Source organism: Epinephelus moara, chromosome 8 (assembly GCF_006386435.1).
Source record: "Epinephelus moara isolate mb chromosome 8, YSFRI_EMoa_1.0, whole genome shotgun sequence".
NCBI lineage: Eukaryota > Metazoa > Chordata > Actinopteri > Perciformes > Serranidae > Epinephelus > Epinephelus moara.
In genome coordinates this window covers 44212556-44228362 of record NC_065513.1, presented here as the reverse complement: position 1 = coordinate 44228362, position 15807 = coordinate 44212556, and the positions used below count along the sequence as shown (strand labels likewise).

The 15807-nt window shown below is 41.2% G+C and overlaps 2 protein-coding genes across 2 annotated transcripts in view; one reads left to right on the top strand and one right to left on the bottom strand.

Annotated features, from left to right (window-relative positions):
- The window catches only part of LOC126394918 (fibrinogen C domain-containing protein 1-like), a 24467-nt gene extending 18310 nt beyond the window's left edge, over window positions 1-6157 (bottom strand). The window contains exon 1 of the mRNA XM_050052061.1: window positions 5504-6157. Within this exon, the coding sequence (XP_049908018.1) occupies window positions 5504-6157 (654 nt within the window). The remainder of the gene's footprint in view (window positions 1-5503) is intronic.
- A 3569-nt stretch (window positions 6158-9726) lies between these two features.
- LOC126394621 (regulator of G-protein signaling 3-like) overlaps window positions 9727-15807 on the top strand; it is a 39872-nt gene continuing 33791 nt past the window's right edge. The window contains exons 1-6 of the mRNA XM_050051549.1: window positions 9727-10100; window positions 12738-12947; window positions 13021-13186; window positions 13474-13708; window positions 13785-13835; window positions 14030-14076. Coding sequence (XP_049907506.1) covers window positions 10072-10100; window positions 12738-12947; window positions 13021-13186; window positions 13474-13708; window positions 13785-13835; window positions 14030-14076 — 738 coding nt within the window. The 5' untranslated portion in view covers window positions 9727-10071. The remainder of the gene's footprint in view (window positions 10101-12737; window positions 12948-13020; window positions 13187-13473; window positions 13709-13784; window positions 13836-14029; window positions 14077-15807) is intronic.

The following is a 15807-nucleotide window of genomic DNA, read 5'->3' as shown; positions in this document are numbered from 1 at the left end:
TTCGGTGCCTTGCTCAGGGGCACCTCGGCAGTGCCCAGGAGGTGAACTGGCACCTCTCCAGCTACCAGTCCACGCTCCATATTTTTGGTCCGGACGGGGACTTGAACAGGCGACCCTCCGGTTCCCAACCCAAGTCCCTATGGACTGAGCTACTGCCGCCCCCTATATTTCTTTAAGAATACTGTATCTAAATTATATATCATTGGTGTTCAAATCATTAATAACCTTTAAGACAACATCTTTAGTGACTCACATAGGTAGGATGTTCTCAGGGCAGGGAATGTATCAAACTTACTTAACAATTTCTAGAACCTTATCAAGAACCTCTAAACCTAAACCCAAAATGTCTAAATGACACCAAGAACTTTGAGAGGAACCTCCAGAAGTTCATCAAGTACCTTTAAACCAACCCAGACACCCCCAAGGCCTTGTCAAGGACTCCTAGAACCTCATGTGGGACATCTAGAACCTTTCTAATGACCTCTGTAACCTTCTCCAGGACCCCTACAACTTTCTTGAGGAACTCTAGAACCTTCTTAATGAGAAACTAAAGACTTGTTGAAGTCAGGAGTAATGACTTGTTAAAGATTTGTAAATGACTTGTTGAAGGCAGCAGTAGAGCTGCACAGCAGCAGCAGCAACAGCTGTGAGCATCTGTCTCTGTCAGATTCACTTAAGTGTGACTTGTTAAAGACGTGTTAAAGACTTATTATTAAAGACTTGTTAATGACTTGTTAAAGACTCATTGCAGTCAGCAGTAAAGCCAGGCAGCAGCAGCTGCTGTGAGCATCTGTCTCTGTCAGATTCACTTTAGTGTGACTGATCTGTTGGAGTGTCTTTAAACGCCTCACAGGACAAACATACACTAAGTTATTAACAGAGGGAAACACATTAGAGTCTGATGATGATGAAGATGATGAAGTTTAACCCTCTGACCTCAGAGACATGTTGAAACACTCTTCTGATAATCTGATTAAACTTTCACACTTAAATCCACCAACAGGAAGTTCATCTGAAATCAATCAATCTGAAACCAATCAATCTGAAATCAATCAATCTGAAACCAATCAATCTGAAATCAGTCAATCTGAAACCAATCAATCTGAAACTAATCAATCTGAAACCAATCAATCTGAAATCATCAATCTGAAACTAATCAATCTGAAATCATCAATCTGAAACCAATCAATCTGAAATCAGTCAATCTGAAATCAATCAATCTGAAACTAATCAATCTGAAATCATCAATCTGAAACCAATCAATCTGAAACTAATCAATCTGAAATCATCAATCTGAAATCAATCAATCTGAAACCAATCTAAAACTAATTAATCTGAAATCATCAATCTGAAACCAATCAATCTGAAATCATCAATCTGAAACCAATCAATCTGAAACCAATCAATCTGAAATCAATCAATCAATCTGAAATCATCAATCTGAAACCAATCAATCTGAAATCATCAATCTGAAACCAATCAATCTGAAATCAATCAATCTGAAATCAATCAATCAATCTGAAACCAATCAATCTGAAATCAACCAATCTGAAACCAATCAATCTGAAATCAGTCAATCTGAAACCAATCAATCTGAAACTAATCAATCTGAAATCATCAGTCTGAAACCAATCAATCTGAAACCAATCAATCTGAAACTTATCAATCTGAAATCATCAATCTGAAACCAATCAATCTGAAACCAATCTGAAACCAATCAATCTGAAATCATCAATCTGAAACCAATCAATGTGAAATCAATCAATCTGAAACCAATCAATCTGAAATCAATCAATCTGAAACCAATCAATCTGAAACTAATCGATCTGAAATCATCAATCTGAAACCAACCAATCTGAAACGTATCAATCTGAAATCATCAATCTGAAACCAATCAATCTGAAACTAATCAGTCTGAAATCATCAATCTGAAACCAATCAATCTGAAACTAATCAGTCTTAAATCATCAATCTGAAACCAATCAATCTGAAACCAATCAGTCTGAAATCAATCAATCTGAAACCAATCAATGTGAAATCATCAATCTGAAACCAATCAATGTGAAATCAATCTCTGTATTGATCCAACATGGAGGAATCATTTCTGTCAGATATATTTATCCTGCTGCAGGCTCACTGTGTATATCACTGACTATAAACACTGAAGTTGTTTCTTTGTCTTTCTGTGATTCAAACTATTTGTTTTCTGTAATTAACTCACAGCTGATGAAGACCATGATGATGAAGACCATGATGAAGATGTTTGTTCTGGGTCAGAGGCTCAGGTCAGTAGAATAATCTGACTCGTATTCTTCATCATAAATGAGGATGATGAGTTATAAATATAAAGGTTAAAGTGATTAAATCCAAACAAGCATCAGAAGCTGTGAAACTTTAATCTGTGATTCGTCACACGCTCTAAACACTGAACTGAAATCAGAGGATTAATTAACTTTAATTTTTTGTTTATAGTTTTTCATTCTTTAGAAGAACGACTGTAAAATAATAAACTTTAAAAAAAGATTCAAACAAGTGTTAAAATATGAAAACACATAAAAACAGTTTGATGATTCAGAGCTGTTTGGTAGTAAAGTTAAATCAGTAAAGATAAAATCCTGTCAGTGATTTCAGTTTCCTGTTCCTGGTTACAGATCACACATTCCATGCAGATCCATCACTGATTGATCAGCTTGTTCTTCACTGATAAAAATTAATAAATTAATAAAGTTACCTGGTGGTGTGTTCGGGGTCCAGCAGACGATAAAGAAACAAACTTTATTGGTCCTGTTTACAGAGACATGTTGTCTTCACATCATCATGGAAACAGAGACAGACGGTCAGAGAGACGGTGACCATCTGCTGTCAGCAGGGCGAGAGAGAGAGAGAGAGAGAGGGAGGCGTGACCCTGTGATAATCTGATCGGTTTACTGACGATCCGTTGACACGCTGTGACACTGAACACACCGTCTCACACACTATGACACTGAACACACCGTCTCACACACTGTGACACTGTGCACACCGTCTCACACACTGTGACACTGAACACACCGTCACACACACTGTGACACTGAACACACGTCACACACTGTGATACTGAACACACCATCACACACTGTGACACTGAACACACCATCACACACTGTGATACTGAACACACCATCACACACTGTGACACTGAACACACGTCACACACTGTGACACTGAACACACGTCACACACGGTGACACTGAACACACGTCACATACGGTGACACTGAACACACGTCACACGCTGTGACACTGAACACACGTCAAACACACGTCACACGCTGTGACACTGAACACACGTCACATACGGTGACACTGAACACACGTCACACACTGTGACACTGAACACATCATCACACAGGCTACCTTTGCATCATCAGCCTGTGGAGGTCTGCTCGCAGTTCCGTATATTCGGACACAGCGAACTTGGACCTCCCGGACCTCCTGGGAGAAGTTTGGCCATCTAACGCTGCTGCTCTCTTCTGCCATGGTGAATTGAGTAAACTCTCATTACGCCTTCGCGCGGCACCTTTAACGGCGAGGAGAGGGGCTCATTTGATTGGTGTGATGTGACTCGGCTGTGTAAAACCCACTCCACGCCTTCTCTCCTCCCTCTTTCCGACTTGCGCAGGATGGAGGGACGGAGGTGGGAAAGGAGTAGCTGCGCCAGTGCGCAAGGTGTGCCAAACTTGCAAAATCTGCCTGGCCACACCCAGTTGGCGAAGCGCAGGTGCGCTGCGCCTCCACCTTGCCCGGTCTGCGAAACTAGCGGCCACCGTCACACACAGTGACACTGCACCACTGAATATATTCTGAGGGTGTGACAGCAGTACCTTCATCATGTCTCTGACAGCTTCTGTTAGTTTACAGAATAAAACAGTTTTATAAACAAGTTTAACTCAAACTGTTAGTGCATTAATCAGTTAGTGGATTCATGTCGACGATGAAGTTATCAGTCAATTAATCAAATACTTAGTTAATGAATTAATCCATTAATCTATTAGTCCATTATTTAATTCATTAGATAATAAACTAGTCACTGAATTTATCAAAGTAATTAATAAATTGTTTTTTTATTTAAGTAACAATAAAATCAATAACTCCACTAATCAATTATTGAATTAAACAGACAGAAAATGAACGTGAAACTATAAAATGGGACCAGATTCAAAAACTTTTACCTTCAATAATGTTCAAGACTAAAATATATTAGTAATAATGTTTATATAATATAAAATAATGTAATATAATATAATATAATATAATATAATATAATATAATGTAATGTAATGTAATATAATGTAATATAATGTAATGTAATGTAATGCAATATAATTTAATGTAATATAATATAATGTAATGTAATGTAATATAATATAATGTAATGTAATGTAATATAATATAATATAATATAATTTAATGTAATATAATATAATATAATGTAATGTAATGTAATATAATATAATATAATTTAATGTAATATAATATAATATCATGTAGTGTAATATAATATAATATAATATAATGTAATGTAATATAATATAATATAATGTAACATAATATAATATAATGTACATTACAATCCCTAACCCATATAATATAATATAATATAATGTAATGTAATATAATATTATAATATAATGTAATGTAATGTAATGTACATTACATTACAACCCCTAACCCATATAATATAATATAATATAATATAATATAATGTAATGTAATATATTATAATAAAATATAATATAATATAATATAATATAATGTAATGTAATGTAATGTAATGCAATATAATATTATAATATAATGTAATGTAATATAATGTTATGTAATGTAATATAATATAATGCAATATAATATAATGTTATGTAATGTAATGTAATATAATATTATAATATAATATAATGTAATATAATATAATGTTATGTAATGTAATATAGTATAATATAATATAATGCAATATAATATAATGTAATTTAATATAATGTAATGTAATGTAATGTAATGTAATATAATATAATAATATAATATAATATAATATAATATAATATAATGTAATGTAATGTAATGTAATATAATATAATGCAATATAATATAATGTTATGTAATGTAATGTAACGTAATAATAATAATAATAATAATTATAAATCGGTTTTATATAGCGCTTTTCTAGGTACTCAAAGACGCTTTACAAAAGAATATGCACAGAAACAGGCACTCAAACGAAACACTCAAACAAAAGGCAAGTAAACAACACTATACACTACACTACAAAGGGACCACATGTTAAGAAAAAGAGCGGGTGGAGGATGACGGGGGAGGATTTTCAGATGATGTAGGTGATCCTGAAGAGATGGGATTTAAGCTGACTCTTGAATGAGGGGAGTGTGTCAGAGTTCCGGATGGCCAGGGGCAGGGAGTTCCAGAGGGTAGGGGCGGCGATGGCAAATGCTCTGTCCCCCAGGGTGCGGTACTTGGTCTTGGTGATGGGGGTGAGAAGGTTGGCATCGGAGGAGCGGAAGGCGGCGAGTGGGGGAATGGCGATGGAGGAGATCGGTCAGGTATGAGGGTGCAAGGTTGTTTAGGGCTTTGTAGGTGGTGAGGAGGATCTTGAAATTGATGCGCTGTTTTATGGGAAGCCAGTGAAGTTGACGGAGGATGGGAGTGATGTGTTCTCTGGAGGGAAGCCAGTGAAGTTGACGGAGGATGGGAGTGATGTGTTCTCTGGAGGGGGAGTGAGTGAGCAATTGGGCAGCCGAGTTTTGAACATATTGCAGTTTTTGAAGAACAGGGATGGGGAGGCCATACAGGATGCTATTGCAATAGTAGAGTCTGGAGGTGATGAAGGCGTGGATGAGTGTTTTGGCGGCAGAGGAGGAGAGAGTGGGGCGAAGGCGTGCAATGTTGCGAAGGTGGAAGAAAGATGTTTTGGTGACGTGGCTGATGTGTGACTTGAAGGAGAGTGTGGGGTCCATGATGATGCCGAGATTTCTGACCAGGGGGGAGGGAGTGACAGAGTGACCATCGATGCAGAGTGAGAAATCCTGGGAGGTGGGGAGGATGGATTTTGGGCCAAAGATTATAATTTCCGTTTTATTGCTGTTGAGTTTTAGGAAGTTGTGGTTCATCTAGGTTTTGATGTCGGTGAGACAGTCGGTGAGGGTAGAGAGAATGGCAGGGGTAATGGCTGTGGTGGTGATGTAGAGCTGGGTTTCATCGGCACAACAGTGAAAGTGAAGACCATGGCGGCGGACAGGTAGGAGGTGAACCAGGAGAGGGCAGAGTCAATGATGCCAATGGATTGCAGACGGCTGAGGAGGATGGAGTGATTGACGGTGTCGAAGGCAGCACTGAGGTCGAGGAGGAGGAGAATGGTGAGGGAGCAGAAGTCAGAGGAGAGTAAAAGGTTGTTTGTAACTTTGAGTAGTGCTGTTTCAGTGCTGTGGTGAGTTCGGAAGCCGGATTGGAATGTTTCATACAGGCTATTGGAGAGGAGGTATTGCTTGAGTTGTGTCGCAACGGCTCTTTCCAGTAGTTTTGAGAGGAATGGGAGGTTGGAAATGGGTCTGAAGTTGTTGGGGTCGTCAGGGTCAAGGCCAGGTTTTTTAAGGAGGGGGGTGATGGCAGCGAGCTTAAGAGGTGGGGGAACGATGCCAGAGGTAAGGGAGGAGTTGATGGTGTCCGTGATAAGTGGGTCGAGAGAGGTGAAACAGGCTTTGACAAGGTCAGAGGGTATGGGGTCCAGCGGGGAGGTGGATGATTTCATGGTGGAGAGTATTTTGGAGATGTCCGCTGTGGCTATGGGTGTGAAGAGGGAAAGCCGGTGGTTAGGGGATGAAGGAGGTGGGGGTTCCGGGTCGGGGGTGGTGGCAGAGGAGGTGGCAAGCTGGTTGTGGATGCTTTCTATCTTGGAGTGGAAAAAAGATAGGAAGTTGTTGCATTTCTCCGGGGTGAATGAGGATGATATGTTGTCCTGGGGTTTGAGGAGTTTATGGTGGAAAACAGAGTGCGTGGGTTGGAGGATCCAGAGTGAATGATGCCAGAGTAGTAGACAGAGCGGGCTTCATTGAGTGATGATTTGTAGAGGTGCATGTGCTCTTTGTAGGCGAGGGCGTGTACTGTGAGACCGGTTTTCCTGCGTAGTTGTTCTAGTTGTCTTAGTTGTTTTTTGAGTTTGTGGAATTCCGGGGTGAACCAGGGGGCCAAGTGAGTAAAAGTGACAGTTTTGGTTTTTAGGGGGGCCAGTTGGTTAAGGGAGGTAGACAGCGTGTTGTTGTAGATGTTGACAAGGTCCATGGGGGCTGGATTTACAGGGAGGGTGAGGGCGGAGAGAGTGTCCGATATGCAGGTGGAGAGAGAGACTGGGCGATAATATAATGTAATGTAATGTAACATAATATAATGTAATGAATGTAATGTAATGTAATATAATATAATACAATGAAATATAATATAATATTATGTAATGTAATGAAATATAATATAATATAATGTAATATAATGTAATGTAATGTAATATAATATAATATAATGTAATGAATGTAATATAATATAATATAACGTAATGTAATGTAATATAATATAATATAATATAATAAAACATCGAAAACATCAACAAAACATTGTAACTGTCAGTCTGACTCTGTGTGACAGTCTGAAGAACAAGTGCCTCCTCCTCCTTAAATGTGGAGTTTGGTCTGTCGTCGTGGAACCCCCCCCCTTCTGTTAATGACAAACACATGTGGACCCTCAGTTTGTGTGTGTGTGTGTGTGTGTGTGTGTTGGAACAACAGGAAGTGACCTCAGTCGGACACACTGACACCAACACCACAGGAAGTTGAGGATGGGTTTTCACAATAAAACTCTGGAGATGATTCCAGATATTAAACTGAATATTATTATTTATTCAATTTAATTTTATTTATAAAAACATCAGTTGACCGTTTTAGGGCCGAGTGTGTTTATCCAGAACATTTTCCTGTACGTCAGTCACCTTTTTACTTTCACTGTGTGCTGCAGCTACACTACTGTCTCCTGACATCACACCCTGACCTTTGACCCTCTGGCTTTTATATCTGTTACCATGGAGATACAACAAAACACCATCCACTGAGTCCTCCAGAGACACAGATCCACCCTCAGAGCTCTGCTGTTCTTACTGTGTGACTGTTGTTTGTCAGATTGACAGCTGTCAATCAGCTGTCAATCATCTGATGTGCTGTATCATCAGCTGCAGAGGATTGTGGGTCAGAACAGACAGTAAATGATGCTGAGTTACAGAGTCAGACCTGATGTAGAGGAACATCCTGGTGTTGATGACATCACTGTATCTGACACACTGTGTCTGCCTCACTGTATCTGTCTCACTGTATCTGTCTCACTGTATCTGTCACACTGTATCTGTCTCACTGTGTCTGTCTCACTGTGTCTGTCTCACTGTATCTGTCACACTGTATCTGACACACTGTGTCTGCCTCACTGTATCTGTCTCACTGTATCTGTCACACTGTATCTGTCTCACTGTGTCTGTCTCATTGTATCTGTCACACTGTATCTGACACACTGTATCTGTCTCACTGTGTCTGTCTCACTGTATCTGTCTCACTGTGTCTGTCTCACTGTATCTGTCACACTGTATCTGTCTCACTGTCTGTCTCACTGTATCTGTCTCACTGTATCTGTCTCACTGTGTCTGTCTCACTGTGTCTGTCACACTGTATCTGTCTCACTGTATCTGTCTCACTGTGTCTGTCTCACTGTATCTGTCTCACTGTGTCTGTCTCACTGTATCTGTCTTATTGTATCTGTCACACTGTATCTGTCACACTGTGTCTGTCTCACTGTATCTGTCACACTGTGTCTGTCTCACTGTATCTGTCCCACTGTATCTGTCTCATTGTATCTGTCACACTGTATCTGTCTCATTGTATCTGTCACACTGTATCTGTCTCACTGTGTCTGTCTCACTGTATCTGTCTCACTGTGTCTGTCTCACTGTATCTGTCTCACTGTGTCTGTCACACTGTGTCTGTCTCACTGTACCTGTCTCACTGTATCTGTCACACTGTATCTGTCTCACTGTACCTTTCTCACTGTGTCTGTCTCACTGTATCTGTCTCACTGTATCTGTCACACTGTGTCTGTCTCACTGTATCTGTCTCACTGTATCTGTCCCACTGTATGTGTCTCACTGTATCTGTCACACTGTATCTGTCTCACTGTATCTGTCACACTGTATCTGATACGGTGTACCTGTCATGTTCATCCTCATGTTCATGTTCATGTTCATCCTCATCTTCATCTTCATCCCCACCCTCATGTTGATCCTCATCTTGATCTTTTGGAGCTATAATCAGGTCACATGATTCAGTCTCTCTTTACAAATATAAATAAGTTTTCAGGATTAAAGAAGTGAAAAGTTTAGCTTCTCTGATGAAGATGAAGATCATGTGATACAAAGATGAAGATCATGTGATCTGATCAAAAGCTCCAGAAGAGACACTGAGTCCATCAGGACCACAGGATTAGACTGTTTCTCAGTGATTTTTAAAATGTTTGTGATATTTAACAAGAAAAAAAGAAGCTTTTATTTTGAAGGAGCAGACAGGAAGTGATGATGTGTGTTAGTTTGAACTTGACGGGCGAAGAGCTGCTGCTGGTTTGAATTTTTTTTTTCTTTTCTTCAGAGGGAAAATTCAAGAAACACAAACAGCAGAGAGACGAACACAGAGACGACTGTTAGACTGTTGGAGAGGGTTAAAGAATCAGGCTGTAGGTCGGTTAGACTGTTGGTTAATCAGGCTGTAGGTCAGTTAGACTGTTGGTTAATCAGGCTGTAGGTCGGTTAGACTGTTGGCTAATCAGGCTGTAGGTCGGTTAGACTGTTGGAGAGTGTTAAAGAATCAGGCTGTAGGTCGGTTAGACTGTTGGAGAGTGTTAAAGAATCAGACTGTAGGTCGGTTAGACTGTTGGTTAATCAGGCTGTAGGTCGGTTAGACTGTTGGAGAGTGTTAAAGAATCAGACTGTTAGTTACAGATTGTGATGGAGGTGCTCCACTGCAGCAGGAAAAGGTGAGCATGTAACTTTAATACATTTAAACAGATCTGATGAGTTTCACAGAGTTCGGATATAAAAACAAACTTCCTGTAAGGACTGAACAAATTTAATTTTTAACACACAAACACAGAATTCAGTCACTGAAAGTTTACTTTAAACACTATAAAAGCTTTAAAATGTGAAACTAAAGACAAGTTTGAAATGTTTCAGTGTTGAGATTTATTAGGTGAAGTTGAGTCAGAAGTTTGAAGGAAACTCAGCAGCTGAAGTTTGAGACGTTTGAAGTCAAAGTTTTCATCTTTCATCATGTTGAGATTTAAACATGTTGAAACTTTTCAGAAGTTTTAAATGTTATTTTAATAAGTGGAGCTCATTCACATCAGATAAACTGTGACTGAAGGTGTTTTCAGAGTTTTCACATGTTGTTTCTGCTTCTGATGAAGAGTTTGGATGAATGAATGAATCAGTTTAATGAGTGACTGAGATTTAAACAGAACAAAGTGAGACAGCAAACTTCACACTGAGTGTTAAACGTTGCCTCTCATTAAAGTGACGGTCCTCAGAAGGACACGTTTCTGTGTGTGTGTGTGTGTGTGTGTGTGTGTGTTAGTGTTAATCTGTTAATCCTCCTCATTACCTCCAATCACTGTGACGAGCTGCAGCTTCACTTCCTGTTTCAGATGTTTCTTCCTCAGTGTTCAAGCAAAACTAAAACAAACCTGCAGCTGGTTAATGCATCGTCTCACCTGTGTTCACCTGTGTTCACCTGTGTGCAAACAGGTGAAGGTATATCAAATTATATTTTAAGCAATACGGAGGGACAGATTTAAATGGTTGTATTTTGGATTTATATTACCGCCGATCTTTAAAGAAAAGAATACTTTCCTCATTTTTTTGCAAATTTTGGTGATGTGATTTTGGCAATTAAAAAAAAATCTTTTAAACAAGGTTTTCTTTAAAAATCACCAAGCTGACCCATCTGTCAGCCAGAAACTGTAAAAATACGGTCCCTCAACACATCGTGTCCGACAACAATTCCATCAGAAAACAGCCCCATAAACAAATCTCATCTTTAAACAGATATTTAATTTAAAATCACTTTATTTTGTCTCTTTTAAAATTCGTCCAAAAATAAACTCTTGTCAAAAACATCAAAATCTAAAAACTCATTTATGGAGGAGGGAGGGGTCATACTGCAGCCACGCCCCCTCCTCTGACAAATGCAGAACAGTCCCTAAGGTCTCTTAATAGAGGAGCAGCTGTGGTTCAGGAGGTTCAGCAGCTCGTCCTCTAAAGCTCGGTGGTTCGGTCCCCGACTGCTCAGATCAACATGTCAGAGTATCACTGAGGAACATCCTGAAGCTTAAACTGTTCCTGACAGCTGCTTCATCACTGTGTGAACGTGTGTGAATGTTTAACTGAGCAGCAGGTGGCGTCCTGTGTGTAAGCCTCGGCCATCAGTGTGTGAACGTGTGAATGTGACTCTGTGGTGTTAACGAGCTTCGAGTGTTAAAGGACTACAAAGACTACAAAGACTCTAATCAGGTGTAGGTCCGTTTACCAAGTGCTTCCATTAGCGATGAACTCAGTGAGCCAGTGGACTGACATGTCCACTCAGTATTTGGCTAGTGATAACGTTAGCAAGCAAGCTACGGTTAGCTATCTGGCTGTAAATAAACTGCGCTGTACTGATATGGTGTTGGTTGATTCGGTGTTGCTAACTAATAACCCAGTCAGATCAGCTTCAGAGTCTGGATGAGTTAGACGATATTATTAGACTGTATTTTCTTTTGTGTTAGCAAGCGAGCTAACGTTAGCTAATGTTAGCCAGCTAAAACCACAATATCACAAAGTATTTCACGTGTTAAAGTTCCTTCAATGTTAAGATGTTTTTATCACTGAATTTCTGATAAGTGAATGTGATGATTTATTGTTTATTAGACAACCAATGAGACGAGAGACGGCAAGTTAGCCCCGCCCGCTGATCCTCCCCCTCACTCCGCACCACCAGAACCTCACTTCCCTGGGAGGAGAGCTGACGGCAGCTCAGACTTTAGCTGCTGCAGCAGCTCAGATCCACTCAGTGTAAACCTCAGCCCCGGGGTTCAGGGCAGCTGGTGTCCAGCGGCAGCGTGGGGTCGAACCTGTGTTTTACTGCAGTAACAGGAAGTTTACTGATCTGTCAGGGACTCAAGATCAGATACTTGGTCTAAATCTGAGATGCTACAGAAGCTAAGTGAAGGTCCATCTCCGCCGGGATGCCGCTGCAACATGTATCTAACAGAAACACAACATGTTGGACTCGGTGTGACGGTTGTTTGTTAGCAGACTCCATGTCTTAGCTAACGTTAGCTAGTGTCTCTGTTAGCTGAACAGAGAAAAGACACTCAGGATGTTGATGATGTCACATCCTTTAGATCTTATGGGAAACTTTGTCCTGTGTCCGTCACATAGAGATCAGTCTGCAGACTGTCAGAGGAAACAGGAAGTGATGAACGTCTCTGTTAAAAGTCATAAAATGCTGGTAATAAAACGTGACGAGTACAGAGCCTTTAAATTAAACCTGATGTTGTTAAAAACAGACGCTGATGAAAGATTTAACGTCCGAACCAATTTGTGTTAACGTGGCTCTGCTCCCTGTCCTCTGATAGGCCCTGTGGTGGAGCTGTCCTCCAGCTGCACCAGGAGGCCCAGTGTCCTCCTCCTGCAGGTAAGAGGAGGTGCAGAGAGGAGGAGGAGGAGGAGATGAAGAGGAGGAGGAGGAGGAGGAGGAGGAGGACGGGAGGAGGCTGTCAGGAGAACCTTGATCCAGGAGATGATGTTCAGACGAGGACACAGACCCAGAGGAGGGAACAAAGATGGTGAGACATGATCTGATTGATTATTGATCACTGATCAATAACTGCAGGTTCAGACTCTGATGTGTCTCTGCAGCAGAACCAGGACCTCAGTCTGGTCTGGGTCTGGACTCAGGTCAGGTCAAGCCCAGTTGTGCAGACCTGAGGTCAGAGTGGCCCACATCAGGAAGACCAGGATCAAGACTGATCATAGGACACCGACCTGGGTCAGATGGACCAGGACCACAGAGTCCACCTGTGAGGTCAGTCACAGATCCACTCTGAGAGTCTGATCCTGGTCCTGAACCTCCTCCTGACATGTCAGCGCTACCACTTTTAGCTCATACGTTTGTTATGTGTTGTGTGTGTTTTTTATATACTGTGTCCGATTGATTGTTTCACTGTGATTGAATGTGTCTGACTCTCTGTGCTGCCTCTTGCCCAGGTCGTCATTGTAAATGAGGAACTGTTCTCAACTGACTCACCTGGTTAAATAAAGGTAAATAAATAAAATAAATAAATTAATAAATAAATGTGTGCTCTGGTCCAGGTCAGGTCCAGGTCCACAGCAGGTCTGGTCTCAGATCAGTCCTCAGAGACCAGAACCTGGTCCACAGCAGGTCTGGTCTCAGATCAGTCCTCAGAGACCAGAACCAGGTCCACAGCAGGTCTGGTCTCAGAGACTAGGACCAGCAGGTCTGAGAGAGGACAGAGGGAGACACCAGGGATCAGGACCAGGACCAGGAGGAGGAGGAGGGTCCACCCATCAGTGATCAGAGGCAGAGGTACGATTGATCAGTGATCAGATATTGATCAGATATTTAACGTCCTCAGATCGATTGATCATCTCTCTGTTTATAGGTCAGCTGCAGCTGTCAATCACTCCGGAGGCGGGACAACTCATCATCCATAGTAAGTGACAGGATGACTGAAGAGTCAGACAAAAGTGTCTGAAGAGTCTGATCAATAACCTGATCAATCATCTGATCAAGAACGTGATCAATAAGAGAGGAGCTCCTCCAGCTGCTGCTTCTCAGGCAGCCAGCAGGGGGCAGCAGAGTCCTGTTACTGACAGTCACTGTGTGTCTGTGTTTGTGTGTCCACAGTCCACCAGGCCAGAGGACTCCTCAGGTCATGTAACTCCTACGTGAAGGTAAACACACACTCAGCTGTTTCTCCTCAGGATGATGATTAAATATGAAGAAGAGATGATGTTGTTATCAAGAGACTGAGACGCTGTGGTTCAGTCAGATAATTAAAGTCAGAGAAACATTCAGACGGTTTGTGTCAGTAACAGATTCAGAACTGAGAGGTGACAGTGGTTCAGGTTCTGTCAGATCTAGTTTTACATCTGAAGTTTCTGCCTGTTGGAGGATCAGTCCTGAAAAGTCTCAGAACTTCTGGGGTCGTATTCACAAAGCCTCCTCGTGCTAAGAGTTGAGGGACTGTATTCACAAAGCCTCCTCGTGCTAAGAGTTGAGGGGCCGTATTCACAAAGCCTCCTCGTGCTACGAGTTGAGGGACCATATTCACAAAGCCTCCTCGTGCTAAGAGTTGAGGGGCCGTATTCACAAAGCCTCCTCGTGCTAAGAGTTGAGGGACCATATTCACAAAGCCTCCTCGTGCTAAGAGTTGAGGGACCATATTCACAAAGCCTCCTCGTGCTACGAGGTCCTTGTAAAGATAAAAGTTATTCACAGAGCATCTCAGACCTGAATCAGAGGAGGAAATGGTGGAAACACAAAGAGGTCAGAGAAACGGTCTCTAAGGACAAAATGACAGTGAGTCAATGAAATGCTACAGATGAGATCGTGCAGGAAGAATGTTTGTGGTCCATCTCATTTGGGATACACACACATTTTCCATTTAACATTATGACGCCAGAGATAAAATACAACACTAAGATATTTGTAAAACTGTAAAAACACATCAGAGCAGCAGTGATGAGTTGAGTCTGTCTCAACCTTCATCAGCAGTGATGTCACTAACACTGTCACAGTCTGCAGTTCATCTCATGTTCATTGGGTGTCCTCACGTCTTATAGGCTCACAGAGGGGCGTGTCCAATCACATCACACCGAACAACAGGGTCGACCACACCTCCTCACTGAGGTCACAGTTTCTGTCCCTTCCTTGCTCTGAGTCGCTCTGAGAACTTTCCTAAATCTCTCCTGAGCTCAGACTCCTTACTGACAGTGTTCAGCTCTGTGAGAATTCTCAGGATGATTGTGAATACGACCCTGGACTTTATTTAAAATACAGGGTGAACAGTGAACTCCTGCCTGTAGAGGGCAGCACTACACTGTATGAATGTGCAGCCTGCTGGAACTTAATTCATATGATGTTTGGAGTTAACGACAGCCTGGAGTCTACAACACAGAAGGAAACATGAGAAATGGTTTCTGAATATCAAAAACGGTCCGAGGCCTGACATCAGCCCTGAGATTATTGAATTCAGTTCAGTAGAACTTTATTTATCCTGAAGTAACACTTCAATTATAGTGACAACTACTAACGTTCACAAACCAGTAAGAACCAGCAAGAACCAGTGTGCTCCTCAGGTCAGAGTCAGATTATTCTAAATGATGGTGATGATGGTGATGGTGATGGTGATGATGGTGATGATGATGGTGATGATGGTGGTGATGGTGATGATGGTGATGATGATGATGGTGATGATGATGGTGATGATGGTGATGATGATGGTGATGATTATGATGGTGATGATGATGGTGATGATGGTGGTGATGATGGTGGTGATGGTGATGATGGTGGTGATGATTATGATGGTGATGATGATGGTGATGATTATGATGGTGATGATGATGGTGATGATGGTGGTGATGATGATGATGATGGTGATGATGGTGGTGGTGATGATGATG